The sequence below is a fragment of the Maylandia zebra genome, linkage group LG17, assembly GCF_041146795.1.
Source record: "Maylandia zebra isolate NMK-2024a linkage group LG17, Mzebra_GT3a, whole genome shotgun sequence".
NCBI lineage: Eukaryota > Metazoa > Chordata > Actinopteri > Cichliformes > Cichlidae > Maylandia > Maylandia zebra.
This window is the reverse complement of record NC_135183.1, coordinates 860859-877608: the sequence shown is the minus strand read 5'-3', so window position 1 is coordinate 877608 and position 16750 is coordinate 860859. Positions and strand designations below refer to the sequence as shown.

Here is a 16750-nt window from a genome sequence, read left to right as displayed (position 1 = left end):
AATACTTTCCAGAAATGTGTCTTTAATTCAACGAATTCAGGCTCCATTGACTGAATTACAGAAACTAGCCCGTAGTATGGACCTGCTGTGTGTCCACCACACTTAGCAGTAACGTTTGCCCATCATTTTTACATTTCATAGTAATATTTGGACTCGATAGAGCAGCAAAGCATGCGGGCAGCTATTTGTCTGCACTGAGTAGGAGCTGTTCAAAGGCATTCTGTTTCCTCAGGTAGACCCGTCCCTCTGTCCCTCCTCGGGACTCCTCCCCTGCATATATAGTCCTCCCCTCCTGCTCTGCCTCAGACCAAAGTTTAGAGCTGAGTGCGAGGCAGAGTGAGGAGGGAGCCCCATGCCAGAAAAAGCCAAACAGGGGGAAGGTGTATCTGTTCCGTCTTTTTACGTGCTTATAACTCTTGATTTTCTGCCACCTTTTTTCTCTCTGGTGTGGATTACTTGAAGCCAACTCGTGAGGATTAAAAGGATACTGTGTTTCTACTGAAAGATATGGTGGCTTACGATGAAGTGGGTAGCTTGGTGCCTATCAAACGGACTCTGCAAGTGACAGACTGCCAGAACCAGGCCAACAAGGAGTTAGAGGTGAGATGGCTGAAACTTTACTCTGTAAATGTTTGACCAGAGCTGCTGGAAATGAAGTCATAGTGTGGTGTTAGGTATCACACTGTGAGTCAATCAGCACCTAACCCTGGTTTTTATCTCACGTATGTACACAGTGTGTGTGTGTGTGTGTGTGTGTGTGTGTGTGTGTGTGTGTGTGTGTGTGTGTGTGTGTGTGTGTGTGTGTGTGTGTGTGTGTGTGTGTGTGTGCGCGTGCGTGCACAGAGACTTTGACCTTTGTTCCAGGGCACTTGGGACAATGCTTAAGATACTGTCAAACCCTGAAAAGTTAATCATTGGACTACACTGCACCTTTTTAGTTGTGAACAGTAACGACCTCCCCCACGCACGGCTGTGTATTCCCCCTGCTCTCGTACGCACCCCAGCAGACACCTCAGTCTCAGTGGGAAATGGGGAGATCAGGTCCATAGTGAGCACACAGAAGAGTACAGGAACAGTGAGACAGCAGGGGGTAGGGTCTCAGTAAACAACCAAGCATTCAAAGGGTAATGCGTTTTACAATGAAAGCAGCAGATATCGTAGGAAACCCAGGTGCTGTCTGTGTATTTCCCTGTGGCTGTGTGGCTTCACTGACAGTAAATCTCTGCAAAAGACAAGTCTGGAAACACTTCACGAATTGAGTCCTTTCTTTCAGTAGAACCCTGTATTTTCACTCTGTGCTGACTTTCTAAGTACCTCCGTCCTTTGATTTGTGCCTGTTCTTTTTTCCATCATTTTCTAAGCTGTAATCACAGGGACACATCTGGCACATGTGAGGTTACATCAAAGAGGAAGCACAGGGAGGGAGCTGAGAAAAGTTTGAGGTTGAAAGTTGAAGGAGGCTACATGTATATTATGTCTGGAGGGTTCGACTGACTGAGCCCAGATCTGAATGGTTTCCAGCCTGACTCGCTCTAATGCCACAGGACTGCCAGGAATAGCAGCATTCCCTGTTTAACTACTGATATACAAAGAGCAGGACGAGTGGCCTCTCATTATCCGCGTCCACAGCGCTTCATGGCCACTACGCTTTTCCACTATTTTCCCTCTGCCCCCCAAAAACACACCAAAAACTACTTGTTACCACTTATTTGTCCACAGATATGAACTGGTGATCACTTAGAGGGAGCCAAGTCTGGTAGCCACAGATAAGTTACAAAAAGAGGAAAGCAGTTGACATGTGGCCCCCGCCACTCGAGGGCTTGCTAAGTTCTCCGTGGAGAGTCTGACCGCAGCCACAGCAGACTGAGCTGTTCCACAGCTGCGTCCACAGAGACCGGAGCCTCAGTGGCTGTACTGTTTCCCACATTTGCTGAGCTGGGACAAAATCTCATTTGGTGTGCGTCAGGGAAACACAAGCGATGTGTTTTATCTTCAGAGGGCAAAACTGCATTACTGTCATGTTAAGATGTTACACTGCAGAAGAAAATGCAAATCGTGTGGAATTATAATCATTACCCTGCTGCTCTTTGATTCCTGTTTCTCCCAGCCTCGGGGCGGGTGAGGAGTTGTGTGTGTTTGGGGGGGTCACCTGCCCCAGGTGCAGTACTCTCTCACGCAAGGCTTGTTGAAGAGCGTGTTTCAACTCGCAGCCATAAATTGTGTGGTGTGCCCCATGCAGCGCTGCACTGCGTAAACACTTTGCTGTATTCCTGACTGCTGCTCCTTTTTCTTGCTCGTAGCAGCAGCACGCTGCCACGCAGCTCCATCCGTAAATCAGGAATCATTTACCCCAGTTTGAGCGATGCAGCAGATCCACTCTGTACTTGAGTTTTCGCTCTTGTCAGAGCAGATAGCAGCAGATTAGAGACACTGAACAGCTGAGAAGCACGGTCTCGTGCATTCCTGGCATTCCTCCAGACCCCCTTCCCCTCCAGATCAGCAGTGAGAGAGGGTCTTTGTGCTCAGTGGGCTGGCCTGGCTCAGGACTCTTCATATGATGGAGCCAACAGCTGCTGGAAGTGCTTCCTCCTCCTTAGTATCTCTGTCTGCCGCTCCGCCAGGCTGTCTGCCTGCGGCTTGACCTCGGCTCCAGCTGCTCGTCTTAAAGGAGGGACTAGAGTTCATAACCAGGATTTATGACGTGACTTGACGTGTTTTGTCACAAGGAAGTCTTTGCTGAGGTGTCACAGTTACTGATCGATTTGTTTTGATCTGCCTCTCTCGCACTTCAGACGTTCAGGGTTTTCAGACACGAGTTATGATAGAATAACTGCACGACTAACCTCCCCTTCTGTTTTTGCCTCCTTCTGCAGGAACCCAGCAACAAGCGCGTCCGTTCTCTCGGCAGGGTGACGTCGCTAGCCAACCTCATTTCTCCGGTAAAGAATGGGGCCGTCCGGCGCTTCGGCCAAACCATCCAGGTAAGCGCTCACGGCATCCAATGGAAACACAGCGCATTGGGGGGACAGGGACATCCCTTTCAACATGTCTAACATGTGGTGTTCTTTCTTTCTGAAGGCCTCTTTCCGGGGCGATGGCAAGTTGCCGGGCGTGCCCCAGAAGCCTTGCAGCAAGGCAGCGGCCCCCACACCACCTAAAAGGAGGAACAGCACCTTATGGTCCGAGACATTAGACATCCACCAGAAAGGAACTTTCTCCACCAAAGAGATCAAGCGGCAAGAGGTGAGTCCAGGAGTCCAGACAGGGATGAATTCTACATGCTTGCTAGACTAGTTCACATGTCTTTGTGTCAAATGGTTTAAATTGGACTAGAAGCCATTCAGCCATCTTGGCTAAGCTCACTATGGTTTAGGCTACGATGTAATGACAACCTGATTTACATGTTTACTAAAAAAACATCTGTCTGTGCCTTCTCCCATTCCTCAGGCCATATTTGAGCTGTTTCGTGGAGAACAGGATCTGATTGAGGACCTGCAGCTTGCACGCAAGGTTTGTAATTTTAAAAGCTCTGAGGCAGCGGGAGTACATATAAAGCAAACAGATTAAATCAGTCTGGCAGGCTTTGAATGCAGCGCAGCCAGGAGCTATAAAAAGACAGGGATTGTTCCTCTGTCTTTTTTTTTTTTGTACCCCTAAAACTGTTGACCAAGATATTTTTAGTAGCCGCTCCCAAAGCTCTGCCCAGATATTACTGATCACTTTGCTCCATCCACAGGCATACCACGACCCGATGCTGAAGCTGTCCATCATGTCGGAGGAGGAGCTTACTCACATTTTCGGCAACTTGGATGCCTACATCCCACTGCACGAGGACCTTCTGGCGCAGCTCTCCAAAGCCACGGGGCCAGACGGGACCGTGGGCCAGATTGGGCAAATTGTTATTAGCTGGGTAAGTGTCTTTGACTTTTTGAGCCATCAAAAGCTTTTACGCTAGTAAAACCGTATTTTGAATTAGCAGTTAGATAAAGAGTCCCTCCTTCCTTTGCAGCTGCCCAGGCTCAATGCCTACAAAGACTACTGCAGTAACCAGCTGGCAGCCAAGGCGCTGCTGGACCAGAAGAAGCAAGACCCACGTGTGCAGGACTTCCTGCAGCGGTGCCTTGAGTCACCTTTTAGTCGGAAACTGGACCTGTGGAGCTTCCTGGACATTCCCAGATCCCGCCTGGTCAAGTACCCCCTACTGCTCAAGGAAATCCTGAGACACACTCCAGCAGAACACCCCGATGCTGCCAGCCTGCAGGAAGCTGTAAGTCCAGGAGACAAACTGGTTCAACACACTGATCCATCATAGTGCCTCTCCCATGTAATAATTAGGCTGCTTGTGTGTTCAGATCACTGTCATCCAGGGAGTTTTGTCTGGCATCAACAAGAAGAAAGGGGAGTCCGAGTGCCAGTACTACATCGACAAGCTGGAGTATCTGGACGACAGGCAGAGGGACGCTCGCATCGAACGGTGCAAGAGTCTTCTGTGTCACGGGGAGCTGCGCAACAAGAGCGGCACGGTGAGCACAGCGCACACTTCCAAGTCGTCCTTCGGTGCTTCTCTTTGCATGTTAACACGAGGCTGCCGTCCCACATGAGGCGGGCTATGTGCTCAGATGATGCTCTGGTTTGAAAGTTTCTGTTTTTCCTGGAAATTCTTTCAGAAGCTGCACGTGTTCCTGTTCACCGACCTGCTGATCCTGACCCGCCCCGTCACCAGGAACGAGCGCCAGTGCTTCCAGGTGTACCGGCAGCCAATCGCAGTGCAGGATCTGGTGCTGGAGGACCTGCAAGATGGCGATGTCAGAATGGGCGGCTCTTTCAGAGGAGCCTTCAGCAATGCAGACAAAGGTAAGGCTCGTCCCAGAAAGTGTCCGCTAGTAGCCTGAGCAGCACTTTGCCCCCGTTCCTAATGACGCTCTCTGCTTTCTCTGCAGCCAAGAACATTTTCCGGGTACGTTCCCAAGACCCGAGCCAGGCACAGTCACACACTCTGCAGGTCAACGACGTCTTCCACAAGCAGCAGTGGCTCAACTGCCTCCGTAGTGCCATTGCCGTCCACCGGCCTCTGAGCGAGCCCTCCAGCCCCAGCCCGCCTACAGGCAGCGTCCGTTCCAAGCGCCGCCCTTCCTCCGTTTCTGCCATCATCCACATGGAGGAAGCAGACGAGAACTACCCGCAGCCAGGCTCTCAGTCGGCCCCGGCCTCACTGTGCAACAGCCCCACCACGGCGTCCCCTTCGCCTCGCTCCCCGTCGTCGTCCACGACGTCCGTGTCATCGACGTCATCCTCACCCACGACACATAAAACCAAAAAGGACAAGAAGGCTCTGTGTTCTTTAGGGAAGAGAAAAGAGACGATGGTGTGAGGTGGAGCGTTGGTAGAGAACGTGAATGGACCTCTTTGTTTTTCCTGTACATAAAACCGCACAGCACATTTATGAGTGTCTGCGTGTTATTACAGCAGTGTTCTGTTACTGTCCTCCTTGGCAGCTATTTACCTTACTCCTCCATCCAAGTGCATCCCATAGAGACACAGTATTCTGGAGGGGGGTGCACGTGGTTCAGCTCTAAAAGGGAAGCATGACAAGAAGTAAACCCACGGTTCACACTCGGTGTGGCCAGTTTGCTGAGTTCTTGAAGAAAGAGTTGGTGCATCAGATCCTGTTTACTATAAAGTTCATATTTAAACATTCTTTTAGACCTTTCTTTGGGGGATAATACACTTTATATTTTCAGATCTATCCTAGTATTGTTTTAGGTATTGTAAAGCAGCAGAGTTTTAGCTGTTAGGGCAGGTTTTTGAACATTTGCCGATGTCAAGGTGAAAGACAAAAAGCCAAACCCCAAAAAGGTGAGGTGTACCACACAAACAGATTTCTGTCATAGTTGGGTTTTTAGACTGAGCAGAAGATGTCTTATTTTTATACATTCCTTAAATAACAGATGCTAGAAGCCAGACATTATTTTATTTTATTTACTACAGAGGCATTAATTTAATTCCAGAACAGATGATATGTCAGCAAAAAACCGTGATGAAATCATATCGCAGACGAGATGATGAGTTTTGTTTAAGACAAAATTTTGAACTGAGCCACGTTGGTTTCTTAAAAAGCTGATGCCTGAGAATGAGGCGGATCACTTTTCAGTGTAGGATCTTGCATGGAGCTTTAGTTGTGGACGCCGCTTGCACCTGAAGAGGCGGCATGATGTATGCAACTGTCCCGAGGGACGGGACTAAGCGACGATGAAAGTTGTTGAAGGCAGAAGAGAACGAAGACGAGAACGTTTAGGAAGTGAAATGCTCAGTGTGACATGTGTAACTCCCGTCATCTGCTCAGGTGGATGGGGAATGTTGCTCATGGATGGAAAGAAATGAAAGGAAACTGTACGTAGGGGAAGGCAGATGAGGAAGGATTGGGAAAGTGACTACAGGATTTGGCTGGTTGTTGAGATGAAAACGAGTGAAACGGCAATTTGATGTAATTAAAAGAACAATAAAGATCTGTGTAAGATTTGCAACTGAACCTTTGACTCCATGTCTTTATTATTCACTTTGTTTCAAACATGAACTCGTAGCTGGAGCTTTTAGGAAAAGCACTTATTCGCTTTCCTGCCAAGCTAGACAAGACGATAGAGCGCTTGGATCTGCTGCTAAATATAAAGCTATCCGATTGTTAAGTGATGACGTGACGAATCCTACTTCCGGGTCTAAAGTAGTCTGCGTTTAATATGGCTTTTGTGTTGTTAACATGTTTAATGTTTTGTATTTTCTTCTATTTAATCTCAAAAAGCTCCTAAAACAGTCAGTGATCGCTGTTGACCTCCCTCGGCTTTTATTACCGCTAATCATTTATTTAAGCTCAGTTTTTAAAACCTTAGGATGTAACTACAGCCCAGCCCATGCAGCAGTATATGAATGACTAACCTCGTATTGTGGATGGATTATCTCAGTTGTTCTCCTGGCTGAAGTTTGGTCCTTTTACAGCATCCTGCCATGCGATTACATTTGTTCCTGACCACCGAGAACACTCACGTTAACTTTTATCGAGTGGAAAAAAAGTTAGCTTGTTTATATTATGCTAACATAGCTGTGTCGCTAGCGGTCACGTAGCACATCATTATATACCAGCTAGCCAAACTTCAGTAACCCTACAAACGTCACTGCTGTTTAGTTTTCTGTCTTCATTTATGCTGGAAGTAATAACAGAGCTGTACGTTTTAATTTGTTTCCAAAACCCCGCAGTCAGGACATGCTATATTGTATTTAGATAGAAGCTAGCGAGCTAACTCCCTGCTAACTTCTAACTCTGTTAAATGTCATAAATTCCGTTTTCATGGATGCCTGGATGTTAAACTCAGTTGTTACACCTGGTAGAGCAGAACGCTGATCATTTTATTAAAGATGAAAGACTTTAGACAGTTTTTCAACTCTCAGTAATGCCACAGTGATCGTTTGATACGTGGACCTGCAGCAGAGTTTAGACCCAGACACGGCTAGTGACGTCAGACTGACTGACTGGCTGCAGCTCATTAGCTTCAGTTGCCAAAAATGGGAAAGGGTAACTGTCCAAGTCTCAAGCACCAAACACACAGACTGCTGAAGACACTGGGCTTTAAAAGCTAAAGCACAACTGTCAAAACTCTGGACCGGTTTCAAAATAAAATAACTTCCTGTTTAGCAAAACTGACTGGAGGCTAGTTTTAAACTAAGCTTTCAAAATAAACAGGTAGAAGTGGCTGCTAGTTTTCAAATTGAGCAAAGACAACAAGCAGCTGGATTTCATACTAAACTAACTACATGTCTTTGAATCAGGCAAAGCTAAACTGCGTTCTAGTTTTCAGAATAAGCCAACACGCCGCTACATTTCCACACTAAAATAAATAAAAACGGGAAATGGCCTGTATTTATATAGCACTTTACTAGTCCCTAAGGACCCCAAAGCGCTTTACATATCCAGTCATTCACACACACATCCACACACTGGTGATGGCAGCTACATTGCAGCCACAGCCACCCTGGGGCGCACTGACAGAGGCGAGGCTGCCAGACACTGGCGCCACCGGGCCCTCTGACCACCACCAGTAGGCAACGGGTGAAGTGTCTTGCCCAAGGACACAACGACCGAGACTGTCCAAGCCGGGGCTCGAACCGGCAACCTTCTGATTACAAGGCGAACTCCCAACTCTTGAGCCACAATCGCCCCAATACATTGGCTCTGCTGTAGTGTCTGCTAGTTTTAATACCGAGCCAACCAGCTATGGTTTGAAGTTAATTTCTAATGGTCAGGATACGTGTGTAGACCAGGGGTTGTAACCTACAACATGAAAAGAGCCAGTTTAGCCCCACCCCCACACACAGGTGACAGGTGAGACAGATGACCATCTCATCAGGACAGGATGAATTAATACATATAGTAAAGTACATTTTGCATATATATACTTATTATATATAGTATCTGTACTAAGAGGGTTAGGGTTAACTTGTGATCCACGTGCAGCAGCGCCCATGAGGCTCACAAACCTAAATGCATGTAGGCTGCAAGTATGCAATGCATACTTTATTAACCCCCACAGGGAAATTAGCCCTCTGCATTTAACCCATTCACTCAGTGAAGCAGTGGGCAGCCACCTATCCGTGGAGCAGTGTGTAGGGACGGTACCTTGCTCAGGGGTATCTCAGGGTAACCATTTAGTGGATTCTAACCTCCGACCTTCCGATCATGTGGGGATCACTCTACCTACTGAGCTATCCCTGCCCCACACAGGCACACAGTTGTATTGCATTTCTATTATATTTTATTCATTTGCATTTTTTATTTTTTATCATAATTAAAGATAGCATGCATGTCATCAGTGGAATGGGCGTTATGACTCAAGATTCTGAATCCAGGTTTGCCAAAAGGACACGAAGGAGATTTTATGACCATGTTTAGCTCTCGACTGTTTGTTCCATGCAGGTGCCAGGACAAACATCTCCAGTCAAGACATTTGTCAGCCTGCTTCCCAAACTGCAGCGTGCTAGCTTATCCTAGCTGGTGATTTGTTGAGTCTTTATCAGGAAAAGCACTTGTCTTTTTCAGGTCTCTTATTCTTATTTGGAAAGCATAACAAAAGGTCCCCAACGGCCTTTTTAAGAAAATGATTTCAATATTCAAGACTTGCTTCATTTGTGATAATAAACAATGGTTATATTGATAACTACAGAGAAAATGAAAAGAGATGTCTTCATTTTAGACATCACCGTGAACTGTTTAACTCTGAGATGAGAGTTTTTTCTTCCTTTAATTTGTCCACTTGGCAGACGACGGTGCTTGCAATTTTATTGAGTAATGGTCTTACATCTGCTCCTCAGAGCATTCTCCAAACATTTGCTCATGCTCTCCACAGTCATTTTAATAGAATAACAGTTGATCAGCATTATAGCAAGCGTCTCAGATGCTGTTAGGCTGAAAAGGGTGGCTGGAGCTCAGGAGGTAGAGCAGGGCATCTGCTGATCGGAAGGTTGGTGGTTCAATCCCTGGCTACCTCTAGTCTGCAGGCCAAATATCCTAGGGCAAGGTATTAACCCAAAGCTGCTTCTATCAGAATGTGAATGGTAGTTAGCAGGCACTCAACAGAAGACAGTGAAAGTGTTATGTTGCTTTTAACTTTTTCTCACCTGTTCCTTATAGACGTCTCCATGATCTGCATCCATCTGATCCTATCATCCATGAACTTCCTCTCGAGTCCTCCTGTCCTTTCCCCCCTGCCTCGCAGCTCTCACCCAGAGCTCGTCGCAGCAGGCAGCTGCAGAACGTTTGTTCCTGTTAAAAGGAGTTTTTCTTTCCCACTGTTACCAAGAGTATTATACATACATTACAGTATTATACATACTGCCTATGGTAAGTATGTATAATATAAATGGATTTGGTCCTAGCACAGAACCCTGTGGAACTCCATCATCAGTGTGCTGTAAAGAAGACCCACTGTACATGTCCAAACCCTCTGTAACAGCACCCAACCTCAGCTGCCCCTCACACAGACTAGACTCTCCAACTCTCCACCTTCAGCTCAGCTTACTTCCACACAGGGCCACAGAAGATTAGATATTCAAAGTAAATATTGAAATTTTTTTTATGATTTCAATCATTAACGTGAGACAAATATTCAAAAAACAAATAAATCAGGAAGGCAGTGAACACTTTTTCATGGCACCTCAGTTGGTTTTAAATATCACGTTTGTTCTGGTAACCAAGTCGTAAAATGATGTCTCCTCTATTCATAAACCTGGTCAGCAGATATAAGAAACGCCTCTCCTCAGTGTTTTTGTTTAATCGTCGTTGTGTATTGTCAGTAAAGGTTGAAAAGGCAAACACAACAATCAACAAAATAATATCTGTGCTGCTATGATTGTACTGTAAAGTCCAGCCCACCGGCCAGGCCGGGCACCAGGATGAAATGACTCAGGTACAGGTACAATGCAGAGGAGGGTTACGGCAAACACTTCCTTGTGGTCTTTCATGTGTTCACGTGTCAGGCCATGACCATTGGCAAAGCCTTCTCTTGTCCCCTCCACCATGTAAGTCACTGGGAGCAAAGCTAACGAGAGGGAAAATAAAACTGGTCTGCCTGGAGTGATGTGACACCTGGACGGGTTTTCATTAGCAACGAACATGATTGGAAACGCAGACAGGAAGACGGAAAACTGGACCTGAATGATGAGAAAAACTCCAGTAGATGTCTAGAACAGACATGTTAATGACAATTATTATGTTAAACCTCGTCTTTGGCTCCACAACCCATCTTTACCATACTGAGCAGTGGCTGTATTGTTGCACGTTAGACCACCACGTCTGCAGTTTAATTTATAGACCTACTGAAATAGATTCAACCTCACTGTAAAAACCAATCTACCCACAGGTCCAGGAGTTGAATGAGCCCATAACCACCCCTGCCTAATATACGGTTAGATCTTCACATGCTACAAAAACATGTCCAACCTACCGATGCATGGTCTGTAGGGGACATCTGAGGCTAGTGTGCAGTATCTGGCACACAATGGCAGCAGATCCGTTGCTCCTATAAGTTGGAGCCACTGTGAATCAGGCTGTCCTCCAGCATCCTGTTAGCAGTTTATGGTTTGTCCCTCCACAGACTGCTGCTGGTCACAGCTCTCTATAACCTCGCTCCTTTGGAGACACGCCCAGCGCTCATCAGAGTTACTAAGTCTTTATTCCATTCAATTCAAAACTTTATTGTCCCACAAGGAGAAGTTAGTTTAGCAGCGAGGGAAACAAGGAGATGGGCTGCAGTAGGGATAAAAGGAGAAACCCGGAGTCTTTTGGTCCTCACAGGTAAAACGATGGCCACAGGGCAACAAGTCAGACTCACTGTGAAGTTGATGGTTGAAACAATTAACATAGAGGAGCCTTCCTCAGCACATGCTTGATGGCCAAAAGCCCGTCTTGCCAACACCCTGAGAGTTTGCCCAAACCTGCAGATAACAGATTCAATAAAATGTCTGTAACATTTCAGAGACACTAACAGATCCCATTCTCCTTAACAAGAACAGTCTTTGCTGATCGTTTTGGTAGTTTCATCAAGAACAGCCCCCGTACCCGTAACTGTCCACCTGATAGCAGGCGATGAGCTGTAAGACTTCCTGAAATCAATGATCATGTCTTTTGTTTTTGACTCATTAAGTTTCCAAGCATCCAACAACATGCAAACTACAAGAACTGACTGCTGACTGCATGTGTGTCCAGAGTTACACACACTGACTTTGCCTTTATGACTTAATACACCACACACTTACTGCTATAAGGTGACTGCTGTTGGTTCCACCTTGACAGGTGGAGCCTGAGCGTCAGACCAATGCACACTGGCTGCTATGAGCCTGTGTTTCAGCACATACAGTCACAGTGCTGTGTCTGCTGTTTATTCATGGTGGTTAACAAACATCACATGAACTATCTGCCTGTAACTCTAAGAGTAGAACAACAACAACACTCAGAGTTTGTTCTTTGACTGTGGTTCAAAGTCCATAAACAAAGATTATATATGAGACCACTTGAAAACTCACCAAACAGTTGACTGAACACGGACTGCTTTGTTCACCCCTATTAAATCAACCCTGGTGTGATTAAGGCAACTTTCCATCCAAATAAATGCAAACCGTGGTTGTTAACTGATGTTTGGAGGCGTCTGCTTAACCACAGTGTTGATTACGTAGCTGACGTTGACTTTAAAATGTAACACTTTATTAATTCAGCTGCTACTGTTGTGCAGCAGCGCTCGTTATCCAGTAGCAAAATAAGAGAGCCAGGCACGAGCTCGTCAGGTTCCTCTCTGTACTACACCACAAGTGTCTCTCTCACCACTTCATCTGTGCTGTAGAAAGACCTTTGGGCTGATTATTGATGGATGCAGACAGCTGAACCTCCTGTCAGTGAGTCGTCAGCACTCATCTCCTTCCTCCAAACACTCCCCAAACACACCCTGAAAGTCTGCACTGCATGCGGCTTCATAATTAGAGCTGCCCCGTGGCCTTAGCCAGGCAAAGAGGTTTAGATAAACTGGAAGGAAGGAGGAACTTCCCTTTATTGGTCTAATTCAAACACAAGCAACAGATGTGACAATGAGCTGGAATGACAAACATTTGTGTGGCGCCGGGTGAGACAATAACAGTAAATTAGTGGATTTAATTAATCTTGTATCCTAGGCAAACACAGTGCACGCTCTTATATAGGAAATGTTCTTATCTAATGCAATCACAGCATGTTTAAATGTTGGAGGTCTGAGTTATTATAGGTGGTAACCCTAACTCTATGTTTTAGGAGAGGTGGGGAAAGTGTTTGATATTTCTCAGAGTAATTGTTTCTGTGTTCTTTGCTCTTTCGTGGCGCCCACGTCTTTGATAACCATGATGTAAAATTCCATACTCCAAGTCCTCCACAGCGTAAATAGATGTGGCTTTCTGTCTTGTCAGTCATACCAGCTTCAATAAGGTGAAAGGTCAAGCTTGTTTTGCAGGCCTCAGGTGACCTGCAGAACAGTTGTTGCAACTTTAAGGTGGACCTGTTCTGGTCATTTCAGCTGTTTAATGTTTGGCTATTTTGTTTCCTTTCCCTTTAGGTCAACTTTCTTCTAACCAGAAGGTTTGGCATCCTTCCAGTGTATTTGTCTCCTGTGGATACAGAATTAAAACAAACATTGTGACACAATAAATGTAGGCAGTATAAAGTTTTATGTGTCTTTACTTGTTTTCCTTTAGCAGCAAACTGCAGATAAGGACAAAATAACTATTTATACCACCAAGACATGAGACGGGTATATAAAAGTTATCACAGCAAAAACAGAAACCGACTGTGATGTTGCAGAACAAGAAAAATCATTATGTTCTGAATCATTTTGACCCATTTTTGTGAATTCATTTAGTTTCTGTGTTTAAATTTCACAGCACAGCTTACTTTTGAAAAACTACATTTCCATGGGGGCCAATAATTCCATTCTCATCTGTGCAGCTTCACCCTCACAGCATGTCTTCATCCTGTCTTCCTTCTCTCACCCCAACCAATCACAGCAGATGGCCCCGCCCCTCCCTGAGCCTGGTTCTGCCGGAGGTTTCTTCCTGTTAAAAGGGAGTTTTTCCTTCCCACTGTCGCCAAAGTGCTTGTTCATAGGGGGTCATATGAATTATACATACTCTGCATGTATTATTGTAGGGTCTACCTTACAATATAAAGCTCCTTGAGGTGACTGTTGTTGTGATTTGGTGCCATATAAATAAAATTGAATTGAAATGCATCTGTAGCTGTTATGCTAATTCTGGCACATTTATATTTATTCAACACCTGAGCAAAAACACCAAGTTGTGTTGTTGCTAAACATTATGAAAATTAGAGGTTATTTATAAAAATAGTTATAATCATACAGCGTGATGCCTCAATCAGCCAGAACACAATAGAAAAGTTCCTGGTTTGGTCAAGTACTGAGGATAAGGCAGAAACATGAGTGTTGCCATCTTGTTGTGGAACAGCATGGAAAGGTTATTTAGGGAATAACAGCTGGGATGAAGGCCAGTGTAAACTTCCATAAAACTGCTGGTGCTGCCATTGGAGGAAATTGTTGACAAACATGCAACAACTGCTTTGAAAAAACACATCCAGTAAAAACAAAGGAGAGCGATGTGAGAAAGATTTAAGGCCAACAAGCTGCAGCAAGCTTCATAGGGCACCAAAGGGCACTGCAGCTTGTTCGAGGGCCTCAGTGAGTGCTGGTGGACCATGTGGGCGATGAATTCATTTACTCATGCATGGTAAAAAGGCCACGCAAAAAGATCATATAACAGAGAGACTGTCTGTGGGATTAACATCCAGATATGCGATGGCTTACTAGCTCCTCTGTGTGTAACTCTAATCGCTTTTATTACTTCTGGTTTAGATGTTAAAAGCAGTGGAAATTCCTTGGATATGAGACCTTCAGATCAGTTTAACAAAATCCTCACCCAATAACACAACAAGCTCCAGGCACAATCTGACCAGCAAAGGACATCTGGATGAAGTCTGTTTACAGCGCCTCTCCATCAAACCTGTGTTTATGTCAAAATACTTTGTGTTCTGCTCGTTCAGGCAGACCAGGCACTCATTCAACCATCAGTCACACATTGCTAAAGGGTCAACCTGTCAGCGCAGTGTATCTTCCTTCAGTCAAACACCACCTTGACTCACAGATTTCATTTTGACTCCTTTTGATGGCTGCTAAGAAAACATCCTTTAATGGCTCCCTGGAACTTCCAGTTTGTTTTTCCATAGGGTGATGGAAGTGTTATTGTCCGGGTAGGTTATTATAAAATAAAAGCAGTTGTCAGTGGGACACGAGAGAAGCCTGTGTTAGACATCAACCCGTGTGTGTCTTAGCATAAATGGTGAAAATGTAGCTAAAGGTAGCTAAAAGAAACCATACCTTTGCTCCATTGCTCAGGCTCCACGTCTATACATGTTTCCACTGTTCTCTTTGTTTTTATCACTTTTCAAGATAATTCATGCATGACCTTTAAAACTAAAAAGAATTGTAGGAGAAGCTATATGCTACCTATGTAACTGAGGCCGAGCTGTGTTGGACCCAGGGACAGTTTTGTACGTTGTATTTTGCACACACTTCCTCTATGAACTATGCAAACAGTGCAGAGCAGCTTGGTTCCTCGTGGAAGAAACCATTTTAAGGGTCTGCCACAAACACGAGGCATCATTTTGTAATAATTTTTCCATTTCTTCTGAATCCATCCATGTTAGATACACAGTGTCAGTTTCTGTTTCCTTATTTTTCTGGTACGTCTGAATTAAATAGTAAGAAACTGTGACAAAAATGTCATCCAGGCCTGAATGTCCTCGCAGCTTTAGTCACTTCACTTTTAGCTAAAATTAGTTTCAGTGTACCCGACAAACCAAAAGACTGAAAAGCAAAGCAGGACCAGACCAAATAAAGTTGTATACAAACCTAAGCTAACAGGCTAAAGGCTTCAAGCTAACAAGCTAGCTTCTGTGCACAGCAGAGTGAGCGACTGTTCCTGAAAATGCAGAACATATGTTTACAAGTGAAATGGTATTTCTCCACTGCACACAGTGTCAGGAGGAGATTGAAGCTTTCTTTCATTTGCTCTTGAAGAGGTCCAGCGTTTTGGAGACGTGAGTAACTGGACTTCTGCTTGGATAACGTGGTGAGGCCAAACTTCCTGAGGTTTTCATTTGTGAGCGAGTAATCTCTCTTTATACCTCAAACGTTGACGTAAAGTGCAGTAGACGGCAGAAATGCTTTGAAGGTACGTGGCCTGCCAAGAGCGGTACACTAACTTGCAAACAAGATGGTTATCAAACACATTTCCCATATTACTGTGAGAGTAGGTTATATTGGGAAGACTGCCTCAGCTTTGAGTTAACTTTTCCTCTGTCTGTCAGAGCCAACGTTGAAATGAGCATCTTGCAACCTTGTTGCTTGCCTTACAGGATTGGCTCTCACTCCGTCAGAGTATGATGTCCTTTGAGCGAGTGTTTTGTTTGGAACCTGTCATCAGATTGTTTACTGTTCTCGCCTCCGGTTCAAAAATTCAAATAGAGATTAACGGAAAGCAAAACTCGAGAATCTCAGATTTTATTCAGGGCTTGTTACTATGCACCCGGTTTCTCACTGCACAACAACCCTTAAATGGGCCTGTAATTTCTGTGTGCATCAAGAGTTCATTTTCCATGTTCCTGGCACAGAACCTGGTACAGTATGAGTTCCCTAAATATACTTTCATGGGTCTTGTGGGAAACAAAGCAGCAACATTCCCAGGTAATGGCTGTACTTACGACACTTGTGTATAACAGCGTAACACAAATGAGCCAAAGACTCACAAAGTCCATTAACAGCTTTGCTGTGGTCGAGGACTCTTATTCTGTTGGGAATGTTTTTATGAGAGGAAAATATTTTGCACATTATAGAACAAAACATCACTGGCAAATAACCCTAATTCACAACCTTTTGCCTAGCTGCTGCTAATACATAATAATATATATGTGTTTATTTTAACAAGCCTTGGCCAACAGTACCATCTGTAAAGCAAACATTCAATTAATAAGCAGCACTTAAAAAAAGTAGAAAGAAACAGAAGCAGTCGGGTTAAAAACAGAACCTGTGGTTTCAGTCACAAGTGTGATAGAAGCTGCTGTACTCACACTGTACTTTCTACTAAATCTGATCTGTGATTTATAGCAAGAATGTAGCAG

At 44.9% G+C, this 16750-nt stretch overlaps 1 protein-coding gene across 1 annotated transcript; it reads left to right on the top strand.

The window, feature by feature from the left end:
• Positions 1–296: 296 nt before the first annotated feature.
• net1 (neuroepithelial cell transforming 1) lies at positions 297–6529 on the top strand. Its single transcript, XM_024805834.2, has 9 exons — positions 297–600; positions 2874–2981; positions 3079–3243; positions 3448–3510; positions 3737–3910; positions 4010–4267; positions 4353–4523; positions 4668–4854; positions 4941–6529. The coding sequence occupies exons 1-9, from the start codon at positions 508–510 to the stop codon at positions 5369–5371; spliced, it is 1650 nt and encodes a 549-aa protein (XP_024661602.2). The 5' UTR covers positions 297–507; the 3' UTR covers positions 5372–6529.
• The last annotated feature ends 10221 nt before the right edge of the window (positions 6530–16750 follow it).

What these genes read in the sequence shown, in the direction of transcription:
- net1 (XM_024805834.2), top strand. Translation starts at nt 508, where the DNA reads ATGGTGGCTTACGATGAAGTGGGTAGCTTGGTGCCTATCAAACGGACT. An exon ending in GCTTCGGCCAAACCATCCAG is followed by an intron (nt 2,982 to 3,078) that starts GTAAGCGCTCAC and finishes TTCTTTCTGAAG; the next exon opens with GCCTCTTTCCGGGGCGATGG. An exon ending in GGCAAATTGTTATTAGCTGG is followed by an intron (nt 3,911 to 4,009) that starts GTAAGTGTCTTT and finishes CTTCCTTTGCAG; the next exon opens with CTGCCCAGGCTCAATGCCTA.